The following is a 22,812-nucleotide window of genomic DNA, read 5'->3' on the forward strand; positions in this document are numbered from 1 at the left end:
AAGGTTGCTCTCTCCAATGGTTCAGAAGGTACTTAAGTTCCTACAGAGCCACCAAGCCGAAGGACCTGGACCAGGACGGTTGCAGAGGGGTGGTATCTTGTGCGATCTGCCAGTATAGGCATTCTAGAAGGTTGGGGCAACAGGTGTAGCCATGATCAACAACATTGGCTGCTCTACCCCAAAGCCAATGCTTTCTTCTCTCCATCATTCCTGATGGGTGGTTCTAGACACATACGTCTGTGATAGGGTCCCTACCCCTAACTCAGTCAGGACATACAAGTGAACATTCAGTTACATGCATGACTGGTATTAAGTGGCCCTGGGAGGGAAATTTTTTGATTAAGTGACTTTTATTTAAAAAAAAAAACTTACAGAAACAGACTTCCTGCCTATCTCCATCCACAGGTACGATACACTCAAATATATTCACACTTGCAAAAATAAACACAAGCAAAAGTTTACTAACCAAACAGACCCAAACACACGCATCGTAAACTCATGCCTGGCAGGTACACATCAGCCAAATACCACACAAACACATCACCTTACACACACACACACGCACACACAGCTACCTGTAGCATTCACACGTGTGTGACATATAATCACACGTGTCACGAGACAGACAGTCTCATGCCCTGAAACATGTTACGTACCCAGAAAGCTGCACAAATGTACCCCATGGCCACTGTGTGCACACACTGCCTACACATGTCACAACCGCACACGGCCTGGCTCTCTGCTCGCCCAGCTAGGGGGAGCCGGACGTGTGGCTGTAGCATTCCTTTGCCCACCAGGCTTGTTCACGGTCAAGCAGAAAGGGAAAGAAGTCAGTCCAGCACTGGAACCTGGATGTCCTCCCCTTCCCTGTACCCACTTCCCTGTTGCCATGCAGATGCCCCTGGTGTGAATACGGTGATCCATGGTGGCGGTGGGCATATGTGGGAGCTAAGAGAGCAAAGGCAGCACTGGGGACACTGGGAAACAACCTTGGGGAAGGAGGCAAAGCAGGTTTCTCCCCTGACCTTCAGGTCCCTCCCCTTCCTCACCTCTGAAGACCCCCAGATCAGAAGCCCAGGCTGAGCCCCTCCCTGGGGAGAGCCCACCTCACCAAGGAGGGGATTTGATCCAAGGCCTTACAGTCAGGGGTGAGGTGCATGTCCCTTCATATGGGCTTGGGGGCTGGAGGACACATTCTGGAGCCACCCAGCGCAGCTCCCTGTGGGCCCCTCCCCGGGCAGCACAGGCCAGCTTCTGTGCCAGTTAGGAGCCCTCAGAAAGTTGCTACTGGCCCCCGGGGCTGCCACCCTCCCTCCTCGTCCCAGGGAAGGAGAGGCAGGGGCCTGGTGAGATCACCCTCTGTAATGATGCCAGTTCGGGCTCATCTATCACAACACAGCAGCCTGGTCCTAAAACCCCAGCCCCGTGGGTGGGAGAGGAGAGCGCAGGGGAGGAGCCACAGAGAAGAGGAAGGGGAGCCGGGGCTGCTCTGCAGGCAGGGATGGCCTCCTGCCTTGACCATATTTTCCCCTTTGTTCCCCTCCTGGGAGAAGAGAGCCTTTGGCTTTTCCCCTACAGGCAGCCTCTTGCTTTTGCAAAAGAGGATTTTATCATCACAGCCTCGCTTCTACCTGGCTCCCTAAATACTCCCTTAGAACTGATCTCATGACAGACACGCAGCACTGACTTTCTCCAGCTGCTTCGTGACTCCCCCCGCCTTATTCCCATCATTCACCTTTTTGGTGTTTTTGCAAACCCCCCCCACATTTCTTTTCTGTCCTCTACCTTCCTTTCTCTTTCCTCTGTTGGTCTCCCCTGTATCCATTGCTGCGCTCCAAAGGCAGAGGGACTTGGGTTTTAATTCATGGGCCCCTAATAGCCTGCTTTGTAACCTGAGCTCTGTGCAAGTCTCTAACCTGAGAAATGGGTGTGATGACAACCTGTCACACAGCACGGGATATTCAGGAGAACGAGTGACATATGAAAACCACCTGCATGGCCAGGGATCTGCCCCCCCCTTCTGGGTTCGGGGGCCCTGTGTCTAAAGTGAAGAGCTTTTAAACAGGCCTAGGCCTGCCACTCCACCCTTGTCCCCTCTTCAGTCCTGGTGAGTCTCTCAGACTGAAGAGGATGACAAGATGGCAACAATAAGGGCCCTGATTGATAAACTATATATACATATATAAGTATATGTGCGTGTGTGGTGGGGGGATACACACACAGACATCTCACACACACGCACGCACACACACAACCTTTAGAATGGCTACTGGAATCGAGTTGGCTGTCTCTAATGATCCACTTAGTGTTCAAGGGTGGTCTTAGCACTAAGGCAGGGGAATGACCTCCTTCGAGCCTTGGTCTGACTCTGACAAGTCCGTTCTTTGCCCACATGAACGAGCACGGCTTGAGAGTCCTGGGGACACCTCATGGGATAGGCTTGATTTTCAGGAGGTCACAACGTGTGAGGTCAGTGTAGAGCATGAAAGCACCAAATTATCGTCGACATGCTAACCCACAGCTTAAAGTCAGCTGCCCCTCACTGGTGGCTGCTGCATACCCGCCTGTCCCCGTTTATCATCAGTGCATTCAGTGTTTCCTTTATCCACGTATCCAGTCTTGCATTCATTCGCTCCCCCATCTGGGTACCCACGTCGTCCTGTGTGTTCATCCACTCCTAGTCCCTTGTCCGTGGATGCATCCGCTCACCCCGTGTCCCTCACTCATTTCAGGAATACTTGCTGCCATCCAGGGTGCCGGGCGCCGGGTGGGAACAGGGAGCACAGGGAGGCCTGGCCTCAGGGGTGTACGGTCTGGCAGGGAGGAGAGCCATCGAGAGAACAGTCACCACGGCCGTGGGAAGGGGCTGGTGCCTATGCGAGGGCCTGGCGTGTCAGGAAAGCGGGGAGGGCTCCTCGGAGCAGGCAGCACTTGGATTGAGGTCTCCAGGATCATTAATAGCACGCGAGTTGAAGAAGAGCAGGAGGGGTCTAAAGGCACAGGGAGGCGTGTGCGGAAGCCCTGTGCAAGCGGAAAGCGAGGGACTAAGAGGTGGTGCTGCGTTCGTGGGCTCGCCACGCCCCGGGCTGATGCACCCTGAGCAGTGGCTGGGTGTCAGGCTCCGGGCTAGGCTCACAGATGCGCCCCCTCATGCCTGTCCATCTAGCGCCTCACTGTAACTGTGGAAAGGTAGGCCCAGGGAGGGCGTAAGGCCAGCACTGAGAGACTCATCGTGGCTGAACACTGCTCCCACTCAGGTGCAAAAATTAGGGCAGGCTTTTGTAGGATTTGAACTGGGCCATGAAGGACTGATAGGATTTGACCTTGAGAAGGCAGATGGGGGTGATTCGGGGGATGGGGCGAATGGGAGCAGAAATACAGAGACAAGGGGTTGTGGGACTCGAGTGGAAAACCTAGGGCAATCTGGCTAGACCACCCAAAGCATGAAGATAGTTAATAGGAGATGAGATTGACTCAACCATGGGAGCCCATGGATGCCAGGCAAAGGGGACTACGCTTTGTTCTGCTTGTAGGGAAGCTTGGAAATGTTCTCAAGCAGAGGAGGGGCATGACCAAACAGGGCTCAGGCCCAGTGAACATGGCGGTGGGTGCAGGCTAGTTTGGAGATGAGATGAGAACAGAGTCAGGGAGACCAGAGGCCGCCACACTGGGAGTTCACTTCTTCACTGTCCTCAAGGCCGGGATGGCCCGGTCCACTGGGGACTGGGAATGACAGGGCCTGCACCGTGGGAGAGCAGTCCATGGGCATCAGGGGACTGGGCGTGAGCTGTGGCCTCACACTGTGCTTGCCCTCAGGGTCGGAGTGTGTCACCTCGTGCCTGGACCACAACAGCGAGTCCATCATCCTGCCAGTGAACGTGACTATACGGGACATCCCCCATTGGCTGAATCCCACACGGGTGGAGGTGAGTGACAGGGCCGTCCCTGGTGGCTAGGGGAGGGACGTGACCACTGGACACTTACTGTGCCCTGGTCCTGAATTAGTCCTTTTGCATATGTTCAGTCATTGACTTGTCACACCTGTTCTGTGGGGTGGGCACTGTTCACAATCACTTCTCCAGGCTTCCAGCATTTCACACTTGCCCTCAGCCAGGCCTGTGCAGAGGGACCTTTTATTTGCTGTTCCACTGAATCCTGATGACAGCCTAGGAATAAGAGGACTGTTGTCCCCAGTTCAGAGGTGAAAACAAAGAGGCACCGAGAACATACACAAAGCAGACTGAGGTCACATACCCATGTCTGTCTGACCGGAAAGTCTGTACTTGGAAGGATAGCGTGACTGACTTCTCTGGACTTAGAAGGCCTTTCTCCTTCCATGGCCTAGATTTCTGGTATCCTTCTCCCTGCTTTACTTGTTTGGTGGAAAGCAATTAATACGTAATCTGGGGAACCGATAACACCCATTGCTTATGAAGCACCCACTACGTTCACATGCCTAGCACTCGACACACAAGATTGTATTTAAGCCTCAGAATTGTTGTATGGAGCAGGGGACATTGTCTGCAGTCCCTGCTTGGGGACACTGAGATCTCAGGAGTGAGTGATGGGCCCAGTGTGAGGGCTCAAACCTGAGCCTGAATCCGAGTGCAGTGCTCGTCCCACAGTGTCAAGCTGGCGTGGACCTGGCCAGAGGCCCTGTAGGCTCTGCCTCCTGGCAGCCACTGTCCTTTCCCAGGTCCACTTGGGGGCTGGCCACTCCCACTTGTCTATGTGTCACCTGATCCACTGGTGGCCCTAGAGCTGGTGGGGGACCCTACTCTTGCTCTCAAGGGCGGCGCGGACCCCAGGCCTCACGTGTCCGTTCTGGGCATTGGCTCAACCTGGAGAAAGTGAAAGAGGGAAGCAGGGCATGCAGGGTGGTGTTCAGCGATGTCCCTCTCGGCCAGCCTTTCTGCCTGGGGTGCGGGGGGCCTCGCAGTCTGCCCTCCTGCTGCAGATCTCGCTCTGGATAGCCAGGCAGAACCCGATACGAGGTGTACTATTTCTCAAATGAGCTGAGGGCATGCCTGCGAGGGCTTACTCAGCACTCGGCCTGTGGCGCTGGCGCTGGACTTGGACACCCACTCTGCTCCCCGGTGCACCCCAGCGTTCTTCTTCTCTCCTCTCCCCTTCCTCCTTCGCCCCAGATGCCCTCTGCCCCATCTCCAACTTGAGTCCCTTTTGCCTGCTTCTGTCTCCACTCTGTGTCTCTCTCCCCTCTCCCAAGACCTCTTACCACCTTGTTCCACCTCCCGCCCACCCATACTCTCTCTCCCCTCCGTCTGCCTCTGACTCCCCCATGCGTACCCTAGACAGCCCCGTTTCCCTAACCTCATGCTCTTCATCTGTTTTCTGCCCTCGGCATGCCTTTCTCCACTGCTAACCCAGCGTCCCCATACGGATCCTCACTGAATGCCCTGGTGAATGCTGGTGTGCTGTCCACACCCAAGGGCACGCACAGAAGCCCCACATCGGAATCTCAAGGAAGTTGGAGATCAAGTACAAGCCCCTCATTGTACAGATGGAGAAACTGAGGAGCAGAGAGGGAGAGGATTAGGCCAGGGTCACACAAGAAGCAGAGCCAGGACCATGCCGTGCCATGCCATGCTATGCAATGCCATTCCTCCCCTCCCCTCCCTTCCTTTCCCCTCCCTTCCCCTCCCCTCCCTCTACCCTGCCCTGCTCCAAATACCCTAAGACAGGGGAATTACACTCCTACACAGAGCAGACACAGGAGACCTCCCTCATACCCCAGTACCGGAGGTCTTTCTGCTTGGGCTTCAGACCAGTTTCCCCTGGCCCAGCTCCCACTCAGGCCTTTTCTCTGCCCCCTGGGTGAATTCCCACCCTTCCCTCTGTGAGCCCTGGGCACTAAAGAGTTCAGTTATAATTCACTGTGAAATAAATCCAGGGATTTGAAAGCCTGCGAGCCCCCCTTCCCCAGTTGCCCACCCGCTGCCTGGCTGCCCCAGCCCCCACCCAGTTCCCTGGTCTGCTGGCCTTTATTGATGCCGGCCTACGGAGAGAGAACCATAACGAGGTTCAGACCTCCACCGGTCTCCGGAGGCCTCATTATCCAGGAGGAAAAAAATGTGGTAGAAAAAGGGAGGAGGGTGAAGGGCAGAGATTGATGATTTCCAGGAATAAGGCAGAAAAGCTGGCCTCCTCTACACCCTTGCNAACACCCTTGCCCGTTGTGTGGTGAGAGCGACATAGAAACAGAGCTGCCGGAGCAGACGCTGCCAGGCCAGGGCTGAGGCCCGAGGCCCGGGGAGCCCTGCGTTCTGCGGCCGCCTCCCAGGGCCCGGTCAAGCAGATGGGCGGGGGCCGGGCTCTGCTCCAACTCCCGGTTACCTTTGTCCTGGGGGAGGGAAGCGCGGGCCCAGAACTGACATTTCATGGACGCCTCCTGTGAATCGGGCACGGGGTCATGCTTCCTTTACACCTCTTCCCCTCCCACACCCCCTGGAAGGTCTATGTCAGTCTCTCCCCCGTTTCCAGAGGAGGAAATGGAATCTCAGAAGCAGCCAGTGAGGGAAGCCCCTTGCCTGAGAAGCAGGGGAGGGAGCCCCTGGCCAGTCAAATGTGTAGTGTTCTCCGGCTCCCCGTGCTGTCTCTGTTGAACGTAGGACAATAATAATAAAGGCAAACTGGGCAAACCCTTAACTGACCGCTTCCCAGGGAATATGCCGCTGAACAGTTAACCACAGGCTCTCTGCGTTCCCCCCAGCAACCCCCCCCCCAAAAAAACAACCACTGTCTAGAACTCTGACTTGTAGCATTTGCCAATTACCGTGGTGTCAATATTCCCCCCCCGCCCATGGCCGATGTCCTGGTTCCCAGGTTGCCCTCACTGCACACAAAACTGGGACGGGATGGGCACCATTGCTCCTCGTGGGCCCACGCGAGCCGGCCGAAGCCCACACTGGCACGTGTCGCACGACAGCCTCTATTTTAAGTACTCTACACATATCGGCCTATATGACGAGAACAGCACCTACTTAGATGAGTGGGAGATCAACGAGATCCCCGTGCCGTGGTGAGCGCACCAGAATGGTGACCTTTGCGAAGGCAGGCGCACTTACCACGGCATTTACCACAGCACTTCCCCTCGTGCCTAACACGCAGTGGGAGCTCGCTAAATACTTAGGGTTGTACGGTCAGGTGACCAAGGTTCTCCTTCAAGCCCAGGCATCGTCTTGCGGCCTGTCATTGGACAGATCCTGTCACTTCTCTAAGCTGCAGCTTGCCCATCTGTGGAATGAGAGATAGGCCTGGATCAAAAGGCCCAAAGTCAGACTCCCACGGGAACCAGGCAGGGGGGTAAATGGGTGAAGCAGGCCAGGCGAGTCATTGTGTATATTCAGTACCTAGGCAGATTAGTAATAGTAGTAGCAGGGTGTACTAGACATATTTCAGACAGATACGCTTAAAAGAATACAACACCCATGTACATACAGCCCAACTTAAGAAATGACTTTCTCAATTTTCTTCTTAAGATATAATGCATATGCTGATCTTACATGGAAGACTTGATCAGTGTTCCTATTTGTGGCCACTCCTGAAACCACATCAGGATCTCTGGCTCCCCAGGTTGTCCCCTTCCCGTGCCAGGCCACGGCTGTGCCACCAAGATAACATCTACTGGGTTGGCTTATTTTTTTTTTATTAAGGTATAATTGACATATAAAATTATATTAGTTTCAGGTGTACTAAAGTTTTTAGTTTTACTTTCATAAAGAAAAACATTCTGTCCCTTTATTTTTTTAAAGTTCTCTCCTTTGAAAGCCCCCACCTCCCCGGCTCCCACCGCCCCTCATGCACTGTTGGAAGTCATAGGGACACGGAGAAATCTTCCTCACATCTAATAGAGGAAACAGTACAAATTCAGTGACAGATGGCAATGTCTCTTGGGCTCAGTGCTGGAGAGACTACAGGGAAAGGTGGAGACAGTGGTGAACTCAGGAAAACACATCCTGCTTCCCGAGGGGGGCAGCTCGAGGCAAGTGTGGCAGCGTAGAAATGTGTGCCTAGAATGGCTAGATTTTCCACTTTGTCTTGAATATAAGAAATCTGAAGTCTTTAAAATATAAAATCTCTGATTTTTTTTTAATACTGGCAAATAATTTTGACTTCTGTCAAGTACATTGAGTGCCAAACCGAACATTTCTGTGGGTTGTATAGCCTGGAAGCTGTTGGCTCGCAACCCTTGGATGGGGTGGACTCCTAGCCCTGGGCATCGGGAATTCAGGGTAGCAGCCTCTCTGTCCCCAGCTCCGAAGGAGCACCCCTGGTCTGCCCTGCACCTCGACTTGTTCATGGCAAATGCAGCTCGCAACCTCAGAGGCTCGTAATTCCTCTGGGCAGCTGGGACCTTGGATTTCGTAATGGCTTCTGGGAGAAGGATGGAAGGAGCGAGGAAAGAGAGGAGAAGAAGAAAGGGAGTGAGGTACTTAAGAGGAAAAGAAAAGGAAGTCACCATTTATTATGACATGCGGACACTGTTTTTTAGGCAGGTCCAAATATGCCACCTCATTTTGTCTCCACCATACTCCGATGGGACCAGTAGTATCACCATTTTACACATGAAGAAGCTGAACTTCTCACTGGGTTTTCACTGCCCAATTCACGTAACTAATGCAGTTGAATCAGAATTTAAACCCAGGGCTAATTCTCCTGCATTGTGTCTTGCAAGGCAACCACCGTATATATTATAAATCATAATTTGAGACTTGTGGGCAAAGGATGCAGAATTCCTTCCTTGAAGGGAAGGCAGCGCCATGGAAGGCCCTGTCAAGAGTCTAAAGTCAGAGGTAGAATGGTTCTGAGTGCACGTGAAGTCTGGTCTATCCGATGGAGAGAGGGGAGATACCGTGTGTCCAGCATCTAGTGATTTCTCATTCACTCATTCAAAAACACTGATGTACTTCTAAGTGGCAGGCACCCTTCAAACACCAGGCATTCAGGGTGGAAAGTGCCTAGGCTTTTAAAGTAAGCTAGAAGCTGCATAACTGATAATGAATGGCGAACCTAAGTTAATTGATACCGTTCATTCACAGGAAGTCCTATACATCAAGGGAAGAATTAAGGAGAAAAGAGGCCTCATCTTAGAAGGTATCAGAAGGGGTGTCCATTTGGAGCTTCAGGATGGAGAGGCTCTCTTAAGATGTTTTCTCAAATGTCTTCAGTTCTGCCTGGGGCCTCATCTTCCCTGGGATTCAACTTGGAGACACTCTGCCTCCCCACCCACCCCACCTACTTTCCTCTTAAAGCCTCTACCTTTCTGAACCTTGGTCTTTCCATCAGGCCAAAGAGTAAACTATTTGATATTTACAGTTTCGGGGGCTAGGGGGTATGTGAAAGAGAGTGTAGGGTTCAAACATAGACCTGGACATCAGAGAGCTATGGGCTACTTCCTGACTGGCCTTGCCTATGTGTATGGCTTGGAGCAGGTTGGTTAACTTCTCTGTGGTCTGTTTCCTCCTGTATAACCCAGACTCGAAAATAGTACCTGCAGTTGCAATTATGATAAGAGTTAAATAGATGAAGTTCTGAGGACAGGGCTTATGTGGATGAGGGTAGCTATGACAGGGTTGGTGGAAGTGCGATGATGTCTGATGATGATGTTGGTCCCATTCCTGAAGTTGACGAAGAAGAAGATGGTGGTGGTGGTGGCGGTGGTGATGCTGATGGTCATTGCAGCCAGGAAAAAAGGACAGTGTATCCTTCTTATGCACCAAGGCAGGAAATGAAAGCCGTCTTACAAAACTTGGTCTGAAAGTGCTCTCACCGGGCTAGAGGTCTCACTGGGCTGCAGAGGAACAAGGCTGACATTTGAGGAGCCCCATCTGGGATCTCCCAGTTTGTAGTGTAAATAGCCTAGCTTTTCCTTGCTCCTGCTGCGTGCCCCCTTCCAGTTCTCCTCACATACAGAGGGGCCCTGTAGTGAGACAGGTAGGGCGTGCAGCCCTAAGGAACAGTAGAAAATCCAAAAGCCTTGGAAAGATAAATAGGCTCACGTGGATAGTATAAAAGTCCTTTTTCTGAACTCACGTCAGGTAAACCTTGGCTGACAGAAACCTGTACAACCACACCACAACACTCCTACAGACGGATTAAATTAGCTCGCAGATAAACAGGGGGAGGGATGGGCCTCAAATCCCTTGCGGATCCCAGCCCTGCTGTGTTCTATTACTTGAGCCATTACCAAGGGTCCCTCCAGCATCCCTGGATTTTGGCTGGGAACAGACTCTCACACCCAGAGATGAAAGCCTGGGTTAAGGTCTCCCAGAGAATGAAAGCAGGTGATTCTCTCCACTTCTGGCCCTGCGGCCGGGAAGCAGAGAGCACCAAAGTAGCTAAGCTGGAAGAAAGGGGCACTGGAGCTACTCACATTCCTTCATCTGGTCAACATGTATTTGTTTGCTGTGCTCCAGACACAGAGAAAGACGGAGATGTCTAAAACCCGGGTCCCTGGTTAATCATTCCCGTACCATTCATCTCCATGTTTCATCACAAGCACATGATGAGATTTTCAGGGCCCATTTCACAGACAGGAGAACCAAGCCTCAAAGTGGAAATTTACAAAGCAATTTCCAATTGAATTGTATCTACATCTGACATACCCCATGCCCCAGGTCTTCCCCACGTCACCTTGTCTAGCTGTACTGGGAAAAGGCAGAAGGGGGAAGGAGGGGCTACATAGTAGATTTCACATGGCAAGACTGGTTGTCAGACTGGTTGTTTGTGCAAGACTTTAATTCAATTCTGCTTACACTAAACTGGTCCTCTAGACACCGTGCTAGGCATGGTAAGGGCTCTTCTGATGTTCTAGAAGGGAGGAAGACAAGTAAACACTGCCCATTGATAAAAATTATCTCTATTTCGAGATGTCACCATTCATTTATAACAAAAACATTGATGGGGCATCCTCCATGTGCCAGACGCCCTTCTAGGCGTGGGTGATCCAAGGGTGAACCATGGGTGCTGTGTGGCAGAAAAGAAAGGCACCAACCCAGTCTTAGCCCCATCTTGGAGTCACGTGGTTCCCTTTGTTCCAAGCTCACCAAGAAACCTAATGACAGTTGGGTTCTCATATAGGTCTGCCTTCAGGGAGAAATTGGGTTAGTCACATGATTTTCCACGTTCTGGCCCATATGACTGTTCATTTCATAATTAAGATTAATCAGGGGGCAATCATCCAGGAGAGCAAGCCTGATCCTCATATTGGATTTTATGTTATGAGCTGCCTTAAATAATTTCCAAAACGAGTGCTCGGTTTCAAATCCTCCCATGGCTGGTCCCTGACACTTACCTCTCATTGCAGATCTAAGCATTTGCCTCCAGGTTATTTTCATTTTATTTTTTAAAAAAATCATTGTAATTCGGTCATGAAAAGCAAGGCATCTATGGCAGAATAGAGAAAGGAGCTTCTAGGAACATCATATTGGCCCCATTCCTGATGCTATTTACCTTCCTAGTTTTATCTTTCTCTCTTCACCTCTTTAAAAATTATCCTCATATTGGATTTTATGTTATGAGCTGCCTTAAATAATTTCCAAAACGAGTACTTGGTTTCAAATCCTGGTTTCTTCACGAAACAACTATGAAGACCGAGGAATTTATTCTCCTTATGACCCAAGATTAATGTCCACTCCCCTGCATGGTAACAACTAATAAATAAGATAAATGCACAAAGTAATTAGCACCACGGATGAACTCAATATATTTTAGTTGTCATCATCATAGTAATAATAATTATTATTAAAGGGGGCTATAAATAAATACATACATGCAAACCTAGAAGCTCTGAGCAGGGCTGAGGAAAGCACCACAGGGAAAGTAACTCTTAAGCAGCAATTTAAAAGATAACTAAAGGTTCTCCAGGAGACAAGATGGGAAAGGGCATTTCAGGGAAGGAGAACAGCAAGAACAAAGTTGCAGGGGTATGGCAGTGTGGACAGTGTCAGGGAATTGGGAGCAGGCCCATATGGCATGGTGGCAGGTGGAGGCAGGAAGGGTTCTCTAGGTCTCCAAGGGTTCTGAACCAGTCCGCTGCCCTCAGACTGCGGTGCATATCAGAATCATCTGGGAGGCTTGTTTTTAAGATGTGGAATCCCAGGCCCTGGCCTTAGAGCGAGATTTGGATTCATTAGATCCAAGGTGGCTCTGAAGTATCTGCCTTCTTGAGCTCCCACAGTGACCCTGATGAACGTGGTCCTCAGCACATGCTTTGGGAAACCCTGTTCCACACTATTCTGCCATCTTCCTGTTATAGCCGTACATCCACTCTGCCTTTCCTCCTTCCTCCCACCTTGTTCCTAACTCCACCTGTGGATCAAACATCAGCAAAGAATTTCCTGAAGGGCCTTTCTGATGGCGTCCTCATCCTCCAATGCTTCTGTTCTTCAGTCCTTATTCCTGCCAGGGAGATACAGAATCGTGATACCTACAGCAAACACAAATACTATTGTAATCTTATGGCTCCTGTTATTGCAAGTAGCTGGGCAAATTACTCATGTAAATGCCAGGGTGAAGTCAGGACGTGGAAGATCCAAGAAGAGGTAGGGTGGTTGAATGTGACAAAGGATGAGTTCCTCCCAGCCCCAAATCCATCTGACTGCTCTCTCCCTCTCTCTGCAGAGAGTTGTCTGCACGGCTGGTCTCAAGTGGTATCCTCACCCTGCTCTGATTCACTGCGTCAAAGGCTGTGAGGTGAGTCCCTGGAAGGGATCCTACTGTTATTAACACCATTATTGCTGTTCTTACATATCACGGCTACCATTTGCTTTACCTACAAAGTGCTATAAATATCCCTTTAATAGACTTCTTGGACAGGAATGAGCAACCTCATTTTATAGATGGGGAAACTGAGACACAGAGATATCAACAAACATAAAAAAATTTCACAGATAACAGAATTAGGATTTCAAGACAGGTGTTCCTGCTTCCTATGTTCAACATAATACTGCATCTGTGAGGGAGGGAGGGAGGCCATAGTGATTTTGCATCTATAACATGCCAGACGTTTGACCAAAATTATCACATTTAATGTTTACAGAACCACAGGAGGCATTTTTTTTTCTTTCCAATTCCTATTTTACTGCTGACCATTACTTGCAGTTCACTTCCTTTTGCCACACATTTGTCATTCACTCTTTCTGCAACCCAGAAGTAATATGGACACCTTAGACTCGACCCTAGAGCTGAAAGTGAAGGTCGTCTCTGACTTCACAGTTGAACCCTTCCCTGGAACTTGGCTTTATGGAGATGTTTCTGTGTCTCAGTGAGGGAGGCAAAGGGGCAGGGTACTTAGAATGTCATCTGTATTCTCAAGGGTTTACACTGTCTATGGAGCTAGGAGATATTTCTGTGCACCCCAAGTCCCTTGTGGGTCTTCTCAGCTGGCAACGAAAAGGACACCCCAAACCTCATCCAGGTGGATGCACAAATATTTCTGGTCCCCCCCAGAGCCCGAAAATGCAGGTGAGAGGGACTAGCTTGTGCTCTAGAAAACTTTATATTTGATGAAATTCTTAGAATGTCAGAGTCAGAAATGCTCTTCAGCTGATTTAAGCCTGACTTTTTAGAGCTGTAGCCAGATCTAAAATTTGATGGAATGCTCAAATGGGAAGGGTTCTTAGTGTGATCTAACCCTACTCAATGGTTATATGGAGTGGAAAGCGAGGATCAGAGAGGCGATGGACTGGCCCAGGGTTGCACAGCATAAAAGCCACAGAACCAAGCATGAACCTGGGTCTCCTGACTCCAGGCCAGTGCTTTTTCTCCTCCATTAGGCCACCTCCCACCCATGAGCCACACTTGAGCTGCAAGTGTCACAAGACAGTCCCTGGGTCACACTTCTCTTTCTATGTATTGGCTAGGGCTCCCTGTGGCATCTTCTCAGGGCACTCAACACTGTAGTCTTTAAGAGCCCCCCATTCTCCCAAGGTTCAGCCTGGAATGGCAAAACCAAGGCCAAGGCCCTGTGGCTTTTGCTTCCTTCCATCTTTCCGGATCAGCCCAGCACTTGGAGAAAAAGAAGCTTGGATTACCTGGGTCCTTGTTCTGCTGAGTCGGCGGTCTAGGCAGCCAGTGTGACAGCAGAATTCGATCCCTCCTTTGACTCAGCACCGGGGCCTAGGAGACCCTCACCTGTCAGACTCTGAGCCCTGCCAACGATGCTTATCGCCTTTGCCCTTGCAGGTGATCTCCTTTCCTCCGTAGTGTAGAGCTAATAGTTTGCCTCATGTCTGGGGCTGAAAGGAATGCCTGGGAGAGATACAAATGCTGAGTTCAGGGGGGAGCTGTCAACCTGGAATGTCTAGAGGTAGCCAAGATTGAGCACAGGTTGTGGGACTCCTGAGCCCTCTACCCCAAGCTGTGTCCAAAGTGGTCACTTCGCTCTCTCGTGTGTCAAACTTCACTGATGCTTCTTATGTGCCCGACACAACTCTAGGTTCTGGGACCACAGTGACCTCAGGCAAGTGCAAACAGTAATTTTACTCTTCCCGAGTCATCTGTGGTATCTTCTTGTCCCTTGTCCATCCATGCATCCACATATCCACCCATGAAGAACCGAATCGTTTTACTGAATAAACATGAAAAGAACAGATGTTTGGTGAAGTTTTGCTCAAATCGCCACATGTTTTGCTAGGAAATCTAGGATACAAAAATGGACGACACACAGTCCTGTCCATCAGGAACTCACAGTATAGTGAAGGAGATAGGCAGTTGAAGGAAGAATTCTAAACTATGCACCAAGAGCTGTAAGCAAACCAAGCACAGGAAGTCACAGAAGCACAGAACATCCCAGGGGTATCAGAGAAGGCATTTTGGAGGGCTGAGGCTGGAGCTAGATCTTGAAGGGTGAACTGCTTGCCTGAACACCTTAGTAGTACTAGTAGCCATGAGAAATACCAGTGATGGGAAAAATCTCTTAAGTGGCAGAGCTTTTCACATGTTATTTGCTCTCTCTCGAAATTCTCTCTTCTCCACCCTCGTCTAATTAACCCCTGCTCACCTTTCTGATCTCTGCTGAAAGGTCATTTCCTAAGGGACACCTTCACAGAACTCCCTGATGAGGTCCAGTCCTCGTACTCCTTAACAGCCTTGTGGTACTTGTCCTCCATCACTCTTACCAGAGGTGAAATTGGCCAATTAGATGTGTGATTATTTGATTAAAGTCTGCCTCCTCACTGAAGCGTGAGGTCTGGAGGAGTCGGAGCTCCATGTGTATTGACTCACTGTTACAGCTTTGTCTTAGCACAATGTGTGACATGTAGCAGGCATTTAGTATATATGGTTAAGTACAGGGTGGATGGTTAGAGGGGTGGATGGAGGCATGGATGTGGCTGCAGGAAAGGTCATGTAGGGGAGGACAGCTGGTGATGAGACTGGAGATTTTTTCAGGGGCAAAAAAAAAGTTTCATTTATTTTTTTCCCTCTTCCTCTTCTTTTCCAGCTACTCCTTTTCCAAGCCAGTTCCTTTTATTCTAAGGGACATTTGGTTGCCTTCCTTCCTCTGTTTTGTATGACATAAGAAAGATGATAAAGAACAGATCCCAAAGGCACAGAGCAAAACCAAGGGGTTATCCCTTGTTTGTTGTTTGTACCTCTGTGCTCGGATATGAATGTAAATAATGTGTTCATTATTGCAGGTACCCGTCAGAGTCATGCTTGTGTTCATAGCCATGCACATTTGCACATAGATACCTGAACACGGCTCTTGCCTGTTCTTGGTTCTGTCTTGCTAAGATATTTTTTTAGACCCTTATAGGATAGTGATGAAATGGAATCTGGCATCGTGAGTTGGGAGCACAAAGGCTCTGTGAATTTGGAGCAGAGATGCAAAAGCCAGGGATGCCACATGGGAGGGACTCCTTGTGAGCTTGATTCTCCCCATAACAGTCAGGATGGGAAGGAAGGACCACTGGATCACAGGGGTTGTGCTGAGATGCTGTGGTCTTAGCCAACTGATGACATCTTTCCCATCAGTGAGTCACTGAGCATTAGAGAGCCCAACGTAACTTTAATCAGAGAGGTCTTACTTTCATCTGCCCTCTATATTATAAAAGGGTCACACAGTATTGCTTTTGATGTGCGGAGGGGTATGCTTATTGCTTTGAGAAACCAGTGGACTAATTCTGCCTCTTTATTTCACAACTGGGAGCCTTGAGGCCCAGAGAAGATAAGCCACTTAATCAAAATCACCAAGTAACCCCTCCAATTGGCTGAGGTTTGTTGGACTAGAACCCAGATTTTCTAAACCCCTGACAGTTGTCTTTCTACTATGCTGATACAATATATGCAATCTCAAAAACATTACTAAGAGCCGAAGTTGTACCCAGTATTAAACTAGGTGATAGGGAGACAAAGAGGAACTGGATATTGACCGTGTGTTCAACGAGCTCACGGTCTTACACCAGCTGCAGGTTCATAAGCAGACATTAGAAAAAATAGTGTGCTTCGTGCTTGGATGGGGACAAAAAAGTATTAGGGGGTTTGCGGGCACTCCTGACTTTCCCATAAGATTACTCTGGGTTCAGATCAGTAATAACTTAGGGTTAGGGGTTGGGGTTAGGGTTGCCACATGGGAGGTTCCTCATCTTTGGGGTACCACAGAGTTGGAGGAACACAGGGAAGAAAAGCAACACATCATTATCTGCTAGATGCAGACTAGACGGGCAAAGAAAAAATAGGAAGCCAACTTAGATTGAAATTGCTGCTCTGGCCCTGCGAGGATGATCTTGGCTGAGCCCCTTTCTTGCTCTGAGCCTCAGAATCTTCATCTGCAAAGTGGGAATAACAATGCTTACTTGATATGTTGCTTGGAGAACAAAAAAGACAACAAACACGTGAAGCATGTCACAGCAAGGACATCTGTACCCTAGTGCTAGAGGAGAGGGAGCCCACAGGCCCTTGTGCCAAAGTCCTATGAATTCTTGTGTTTAATCTTGACAATTCTTGGGCAGATTACATTCAGCTTATGTGTAATATAAATTATGTTTTTAATTACCTACTACTGGGAAAAGTAGGGGAATGGTGCTCAAATTTTCTAATCATTTCTTCAAGTACGATGAGCCCTACTTTAGGAAGATATAAGTGATCTATCCTGTGGCTTTGCATACCCCAGCCTACAAGCGTGTCTACCAGCAGAACCATAGTTAAGTTGCAGAAAACTTGACTAGATAAGTTTTTATAAATGATAGAAGTGATAACTTGTCCAAGGGGGTGTTGGCATTTGAAGCCAGGTAGGCTGTCTGTAGAGGTTTTAAAGAGGATGCGAGCTAGCTAAACAATGGCAGGGCCATCCCCCACCCACACCTGGATGCTAATGGGCCACCTTCCTTCTGCCTTTCTCCCCACTTGCAGCCCTTCATGGGAGACAATTACTGTGATGCCATCAACAACCGAGCCTTCTGCAACTACGATGGTGGGGACTGCTGTGCCTCTACGGTCAAGACCAAGAAGGTAAGCCCCCCAGGCAGGCACCGCCTGCAGGCCTTTCCAGCTTCCTAGCTAGGAGCTCCCTGCGTACTGGACAACCTGTTGTCCTGGTTGTGTCAGCTCTTGCCCACAAGCTGTGTTATATTGTATTGTATTTTTCATTCTTTGAGGCAGTAGTTCAGCTAATATCATGGACTGGGCCCTGAGCTGGGTGGGCAGGCTCGTGGATGATCGTTGCAGGTGTGGTCCTTACCCTCAAAGCTTGGAGCCGGGTATGGAAGCTGACAAATACAAGTGTAATCAATACTTTCAGAAGGGGAGGCTAGAGCGCTTCGAGGGCCCAGGCCAGGCACTGGAGAAAGGCTCTACTGAGGGATCAGCATCAACACTGAAACTTAAGGGGGAGGGAGAAGGAGAGGGGAGGTGGCCAGGAAAAGAGTTTCTGGGGCAAGAGACTAGCTCGTAAAATCCTAGGGAGAACTTGCATTTTTAGGGAGTATGGCCAAAATCTAGGGGTAGAGAGAAGATGGGACATTCTTACCAAGGTAAGTCATAGCCTTTGATTATTTTATAATCTCTTTGTAAAATTAGGGGGAGTGGGTCTCGGATGTGATTTTCTCCCTTTGCAAATTAGGGTGCAACAGGAGTGATTCAAGTGTCTCGAGTAAAACTGGAACATTTGACTATGCTGCATACCCACCACTCACGGAAAGAGTGGCCACCCCACTTTCTTCCTGATGAGAGCTGGGATCCCCGTCGAGAGCTGTGGGAGAGGTGGTCAGATTGGGCAGCCTGGGTTGAGGAGTGCTCTGGTGATGAACGAGTTAATGGGGAACTATTTCCGGTTTTGTACTCCTCTACAGTCTGAGCTGGAAAATCAAAAAATCGTTGAGCTAATCTCTCTCTCTCTCTAAAGAAGGGGGAACTGGGTTCCTGAGACTGGTAGTAGTCAGTCTTGGCAGAAGTCTGTCGGTGATTATCTGCTCCGAACTTCTTGTTTCCTAATGGGGGCACTGAGGCCCATACAGGAGAAATGATTTGTCCACAGTGGAAGAGTGAGTGACAGAAACAGGGCAAGGTTCCCGGCTTGCTATCCAAGTACCTTTATATCACACCATCCTTAAAAGAATTAGTTCCTTTAAGAAAGATGCTCTGACCCTAGAATGTGGGGATGAACAAGGCAAGACCCAAGGAACACACTCAGACTGCATCTTTGGAGAGATGAGCAGGGCTGCTGGGGCTCTCCGGGATTAGCCAGTTTTGTTTGGGCAAACTTTAGCATGCCCACCCCCTCCTTTTTTTTTTTTTTTAATAAACACAGAAGGTCAATACTTTCTGCTCAAATACAGTAGAATAAAATTCATTTCCTATTACTGAATTTTATTTTTCTCCCAATTACGAAACAATGCATATTCTATTTTTTGGAAAATCCGGAAAGCAGAAGCGAACAAAGGAATCATTGCTTATCGTACAACCTGGAAAGCCATTGCTTTTCCTTCTGCCATATTTTACTGTGTGTTTAAGTGTGTGGGTATTTGTGCCTGTGTATATATCTCGCTGTATTTCCAGTGTGGGATCCTATTTTCTTCTGTTTTGACTTAGCACAGGAAATCTTACACATAAGAATGATCTGATATTCTTATAAAATTTCCAGCTGTAGTTTTTGCTCTATTATTATATATTAGAGGGTTGTGATGTATCATGTTTTATAGAACCGTGTACCTCAGGGTGTTCTTCTTAACTCTTGGGTTACTTTAGTTTCTCACAATGATAAATAATGAGGCTTGTGAATATCTTTGCAGGGAAATATTTCTCCAGCTCTATTCCTTTACAATTGCCTTTCAGAACTGAAATGACTAGGATAAGAGGTGTGAGCATTTAAGTGTCTTGATGCCTGGTACCAAATGAATACAGTGAACAATAGTGTCGATGTCACTTGTGGGAGCCCACCATTTTCGAAAGTGAATGGACAACGAAGTTTGTGCTTTAAATAGAAGTTTGAGTAGAGTGAGGACGCGGTATTCATGTGACACCATCAGTTGGAGCAAGAGCAGCTCTGATTAAAAGAATTTTCCTACAAACTATAACTTATATACAAAAACATAAAAAAAAACCCCTAATTTATTTTTATTGGGAGACTTCCTTAAATGGAGTGCTGTTTCTACAGAGCACATGGTAGGAACATGACGTCATGAGATTGAAGTTCAGGTGCAGATTCCAAATTATTACAGTCACTTGAAAAAATATATCTGTACCCCAAATGGCCATTTTAACTGTGCATACTGGGTTCGGTTGCAACAATTTCAGACGTCAGGGCCTTTATGTGCTGCCTCTTTAGTAAGGGACCCAGAGTCAGTTCTTTGCTAGTTCTGAATATGCTTCCTATTCTTTTTTTTTCTTTCCTTTTCTATCCACTATATATATATAATTTTGGCTTTTTGGGTTAAAAGATCCCCTTCTTCCACTTTAAACTGGTGATCCTTACTGTCGGCCGAGGCTGCAGAATGCAGAGAGCCAAGCTTCCTTCCTGTGGTGAGATGCATATTCCTTGAGCATCTGTGTGGGCCCCGTGCCGTATTGAGCTGTGCGCCCTGGGCAGAGTGCAGGCTGGCACCTGCCCTTGTGAAACTCGCAGTCCGTTAGGGGAGCCGGGCGTCAGGCAGTGAGGTGTCCAACCATGCATTGTAGTGCCTTTGTCAAAGGGCAGTAAAGGAAAGGGGCGGCAGCTTACGGAGACCAGTGTGAAGGTCAGGGAAGCCTTCCCTGAGGAAGCGATGTTTACCCTGAGACCTGAAGAGTGAGTAGCTTTCCTGGAGAAGGTGAGTGGTGGCTGAAGACAGGATGGAGAGGCCTGTAAGCACCATGTGGGAAGTGTGGATGACAGAGCCTACTGGCTTCTCTTCTGGTGCATTCGGCTTTCCAAGAGTTGTTTCTTATTCAGTGTTTGGGGCTTTATTTTGGATTTGAGATTTCTGGGAGTCTGACTTCTGGAGGAGAAAGGGAATCTCAGATTAAACTCATACTTCCTACCATTTAAATTCCCCAGTTTAACTGCTAAATAAACTCCAGCTTCTCGAATGCTCTAACACTCCTTCCTGCAGTAGACTGGTTTATAGAGACAGCAGGTGGAGAAATAGAGAAGAAAAAACACCCCTAAGTGAATTGCCGCAACTGTCAGACATCCTGCCAGACACATTTCCTCCATCACATTCGTGAATCCCTGTGGCAAGTCTGACAGGTCACTGTGAGCCCAGTTGCCCAGGTGAACCAGTTTGGGCTCAGAGCACTTGCAGGTTGTGCTTGAGTTCACTTGGCCACAAGTGCCAAGGTCCAGATTCGAACCCAGGCCTGCCTGATTCACGAGCCCAGCTCTTTCTTGTGCACGGGGCCGAGTCCTTAGTGTGCCTGGGCCTAACCCTCCCAGTTCTTGTTGGAGACAATTCACCATGACCCCCAACTGGCAGGGAACCTTGGCTGTGGGACCCCCTCCCCTTGGCAAAGGTGAAAGCAGCTTTTCCCAGCAGCAAAGACAGGGTGGGGAGTGGTTGAGGCTCTCAGCCTTGCCAGCCATCCCTGACGTCCCAGACAGCAGTTTCCTCTGAGTGGAAAAAAGTCCTGCTTTCTGTCTCCAGCTTCCCCAGCAGGAAGCCTCTTACGGCAGGAGAGGGGCCAGAGGCTGGCTTCCTTCCCCTCATTCCCTGCTCTGTACTGCTGGTCCTGGTCAGTTCCTACCTGGACTCTTGGCCCCAGGCACCCATTGTGGGGAGTTCCCTGTCCACAAGCACACGGCCTAGCACTCAGAAGCTCGCTGATAGGGCAGATTTGCTTCATGTGTACCTTCCTCAGTGACAGTAATGTCCATTAATGGAGCACATACTGTGTGCCTGGCCATGGTTTGGAGGCTCTGTGCCTATTATCTCACTTTGAGACCCCAGAAAAACCCAACAAGGTAGATGCAGGGGAGGCTCAGAGAGGTGAACTCATGAACTCACTTGCACGAGGTGACAGAGCTGGTTGTAGGATTTAGGATTTCCTGGCTCCGAACGATAGTCACTATTTATGGAGGGGTTACGGTGTGCCAAGCGTAGTGGTAACTGCTTTTGCATGTGTCATCTCTTTTCATCACACTGTCGCCCTATTGTAGGTGCTGTCTTGTTACCCTCATTTTACAGACGATGCATCTGAGGCTGAGAAGGGCTGAGGTCCCAGGGCCAGTGGTAGAGCTGGAAGGGAAACCTCGTGAGTCTAAGCCACGAGGCAGTTGCCTCTAACCCCTATTCTGAACATTGAGTTGTAATGAGCTTGCATCTTGCCCAGGCATTTTGCCCTTCCCCTAGTGGGTGGGCTTCTTCCTTCCTAGTGCTCCTGGACAGGAGTCCCGGGTATGAACTCAAGGCCAAGGGGTAAGCACACAGCATCTTCTCCCAGACATCCTTCTAGCCAACTCTCTAACTTAACCTCTTCCCAGTCTCCAGGCTGGGGCCTCTTGGTCACTTGGCCCACAATGATGTCTGTCTGCTCCCTTCATCCTTCCTCCCTTGTTTGTCCAGACACCAGCTGTTCCCCACATCTGCCCTGTGGGGTGACCTGGGCCCGGCTGGCAGACAAGAGCAAGACAGTGCAGGAAACTCCGTCTGACAGGGGTGACCGGTTTCCCATCCAGACACCTGTCTGCAGTGCGAGGCAGACAGGAAGGGGCAGGACTCAGCTCCTCAGCATGTCAGTTTATTATTTTCCTGTTGGAGCCTTGAGGAGTCTTGAATACAGAGCAGACTTCCAGAATGGTGGCTTCAATAATTTACCCTCATAACAACAACAAAAAAATTCATTTATAATTGGAATCATCCTAAGGAAGCATGTGTTGGAGGTTTAAGGGAAGAAGGGGAAACAGCCTTAACTTATTCAGCATAGCGAGGCTTTGTAAGGCGTGGTGGCCTGGAACACTAGTTATGGTCATGTTTTAGACAGCTGCTAAGAGACTAATTCTGGAAGATGTCTGGGAAGTTGGGGTGTAGTCCCAGTTCTATGACTTAGTTCTGTGACCCTGGGCAGGCCAGTCTCACCTTTGGTTTTTATCTCTTGACATTTGGATTATATTCATGTCTAAGGATTTGCCATGTGGCTTCCTGAGGGAACTGGCCGTTGGTGAGAACCTGAAGGCTATTTGGGGCAGAGACCGGTAAAGATTAGGAAGCAATCCCAGAAACATCTCAGCGTAGGATGACATGCCTAACCGATGGCATTAAGTGTAGGGCTGTAATATTTATTTGCTAAATCTAAGTGAAAACGTGGTTTCTTAGGAAAAGACATACCCAAACATAGCCCATCGGTCTAAGGAGTCTAGTGATTCTAAAAATCATGAGA

General features: G+C 49.1%; 1 protein-coding gene across 1 annotated transcript in view; it reads left to right on the top strand.

The window, feature by feature from the left end:
- PAPPA (pappalysin 1) overlaps nt 1–22,812 on the top strand; it is a gene marked incomplete at its 5' end in the record, with an annotated part of 257,025 nt that overhangs the window by 220,959 nt on the left and 13,254 nt on the right. The window contains 3 exons of the mRNA XM_034663722.1: nt 3,817–3,926; nt 12,643–12,714; nt 17,374–17,472. Coding sequence (XP_034519613.1) covers nt 3,817–3,926; nt 12,643–12,714; nt 17,374–17,472 — 281 coding nt within the window. The remainder of the gene's footprint in view (nt 1–3,816; nt 3,927–12,642; nt 12,715–17,373; nt 17,473–22,812) is intronic.

Source organism: Ailuropoda melanoleuca, chromosome 7, assembly GCF_002007445.2.
Source record: "Ailuropoda melanoleuca isolate Jingjing chromosome 7, ASM200744v2, whole genome shotgun sequence".
Lineage (NCBI taxonomy): Eukaryota > Metazoa > Chordata > Mammalia > Carnivora > Ursidae > Ailuropoda > Ailuropoda melanoleuca.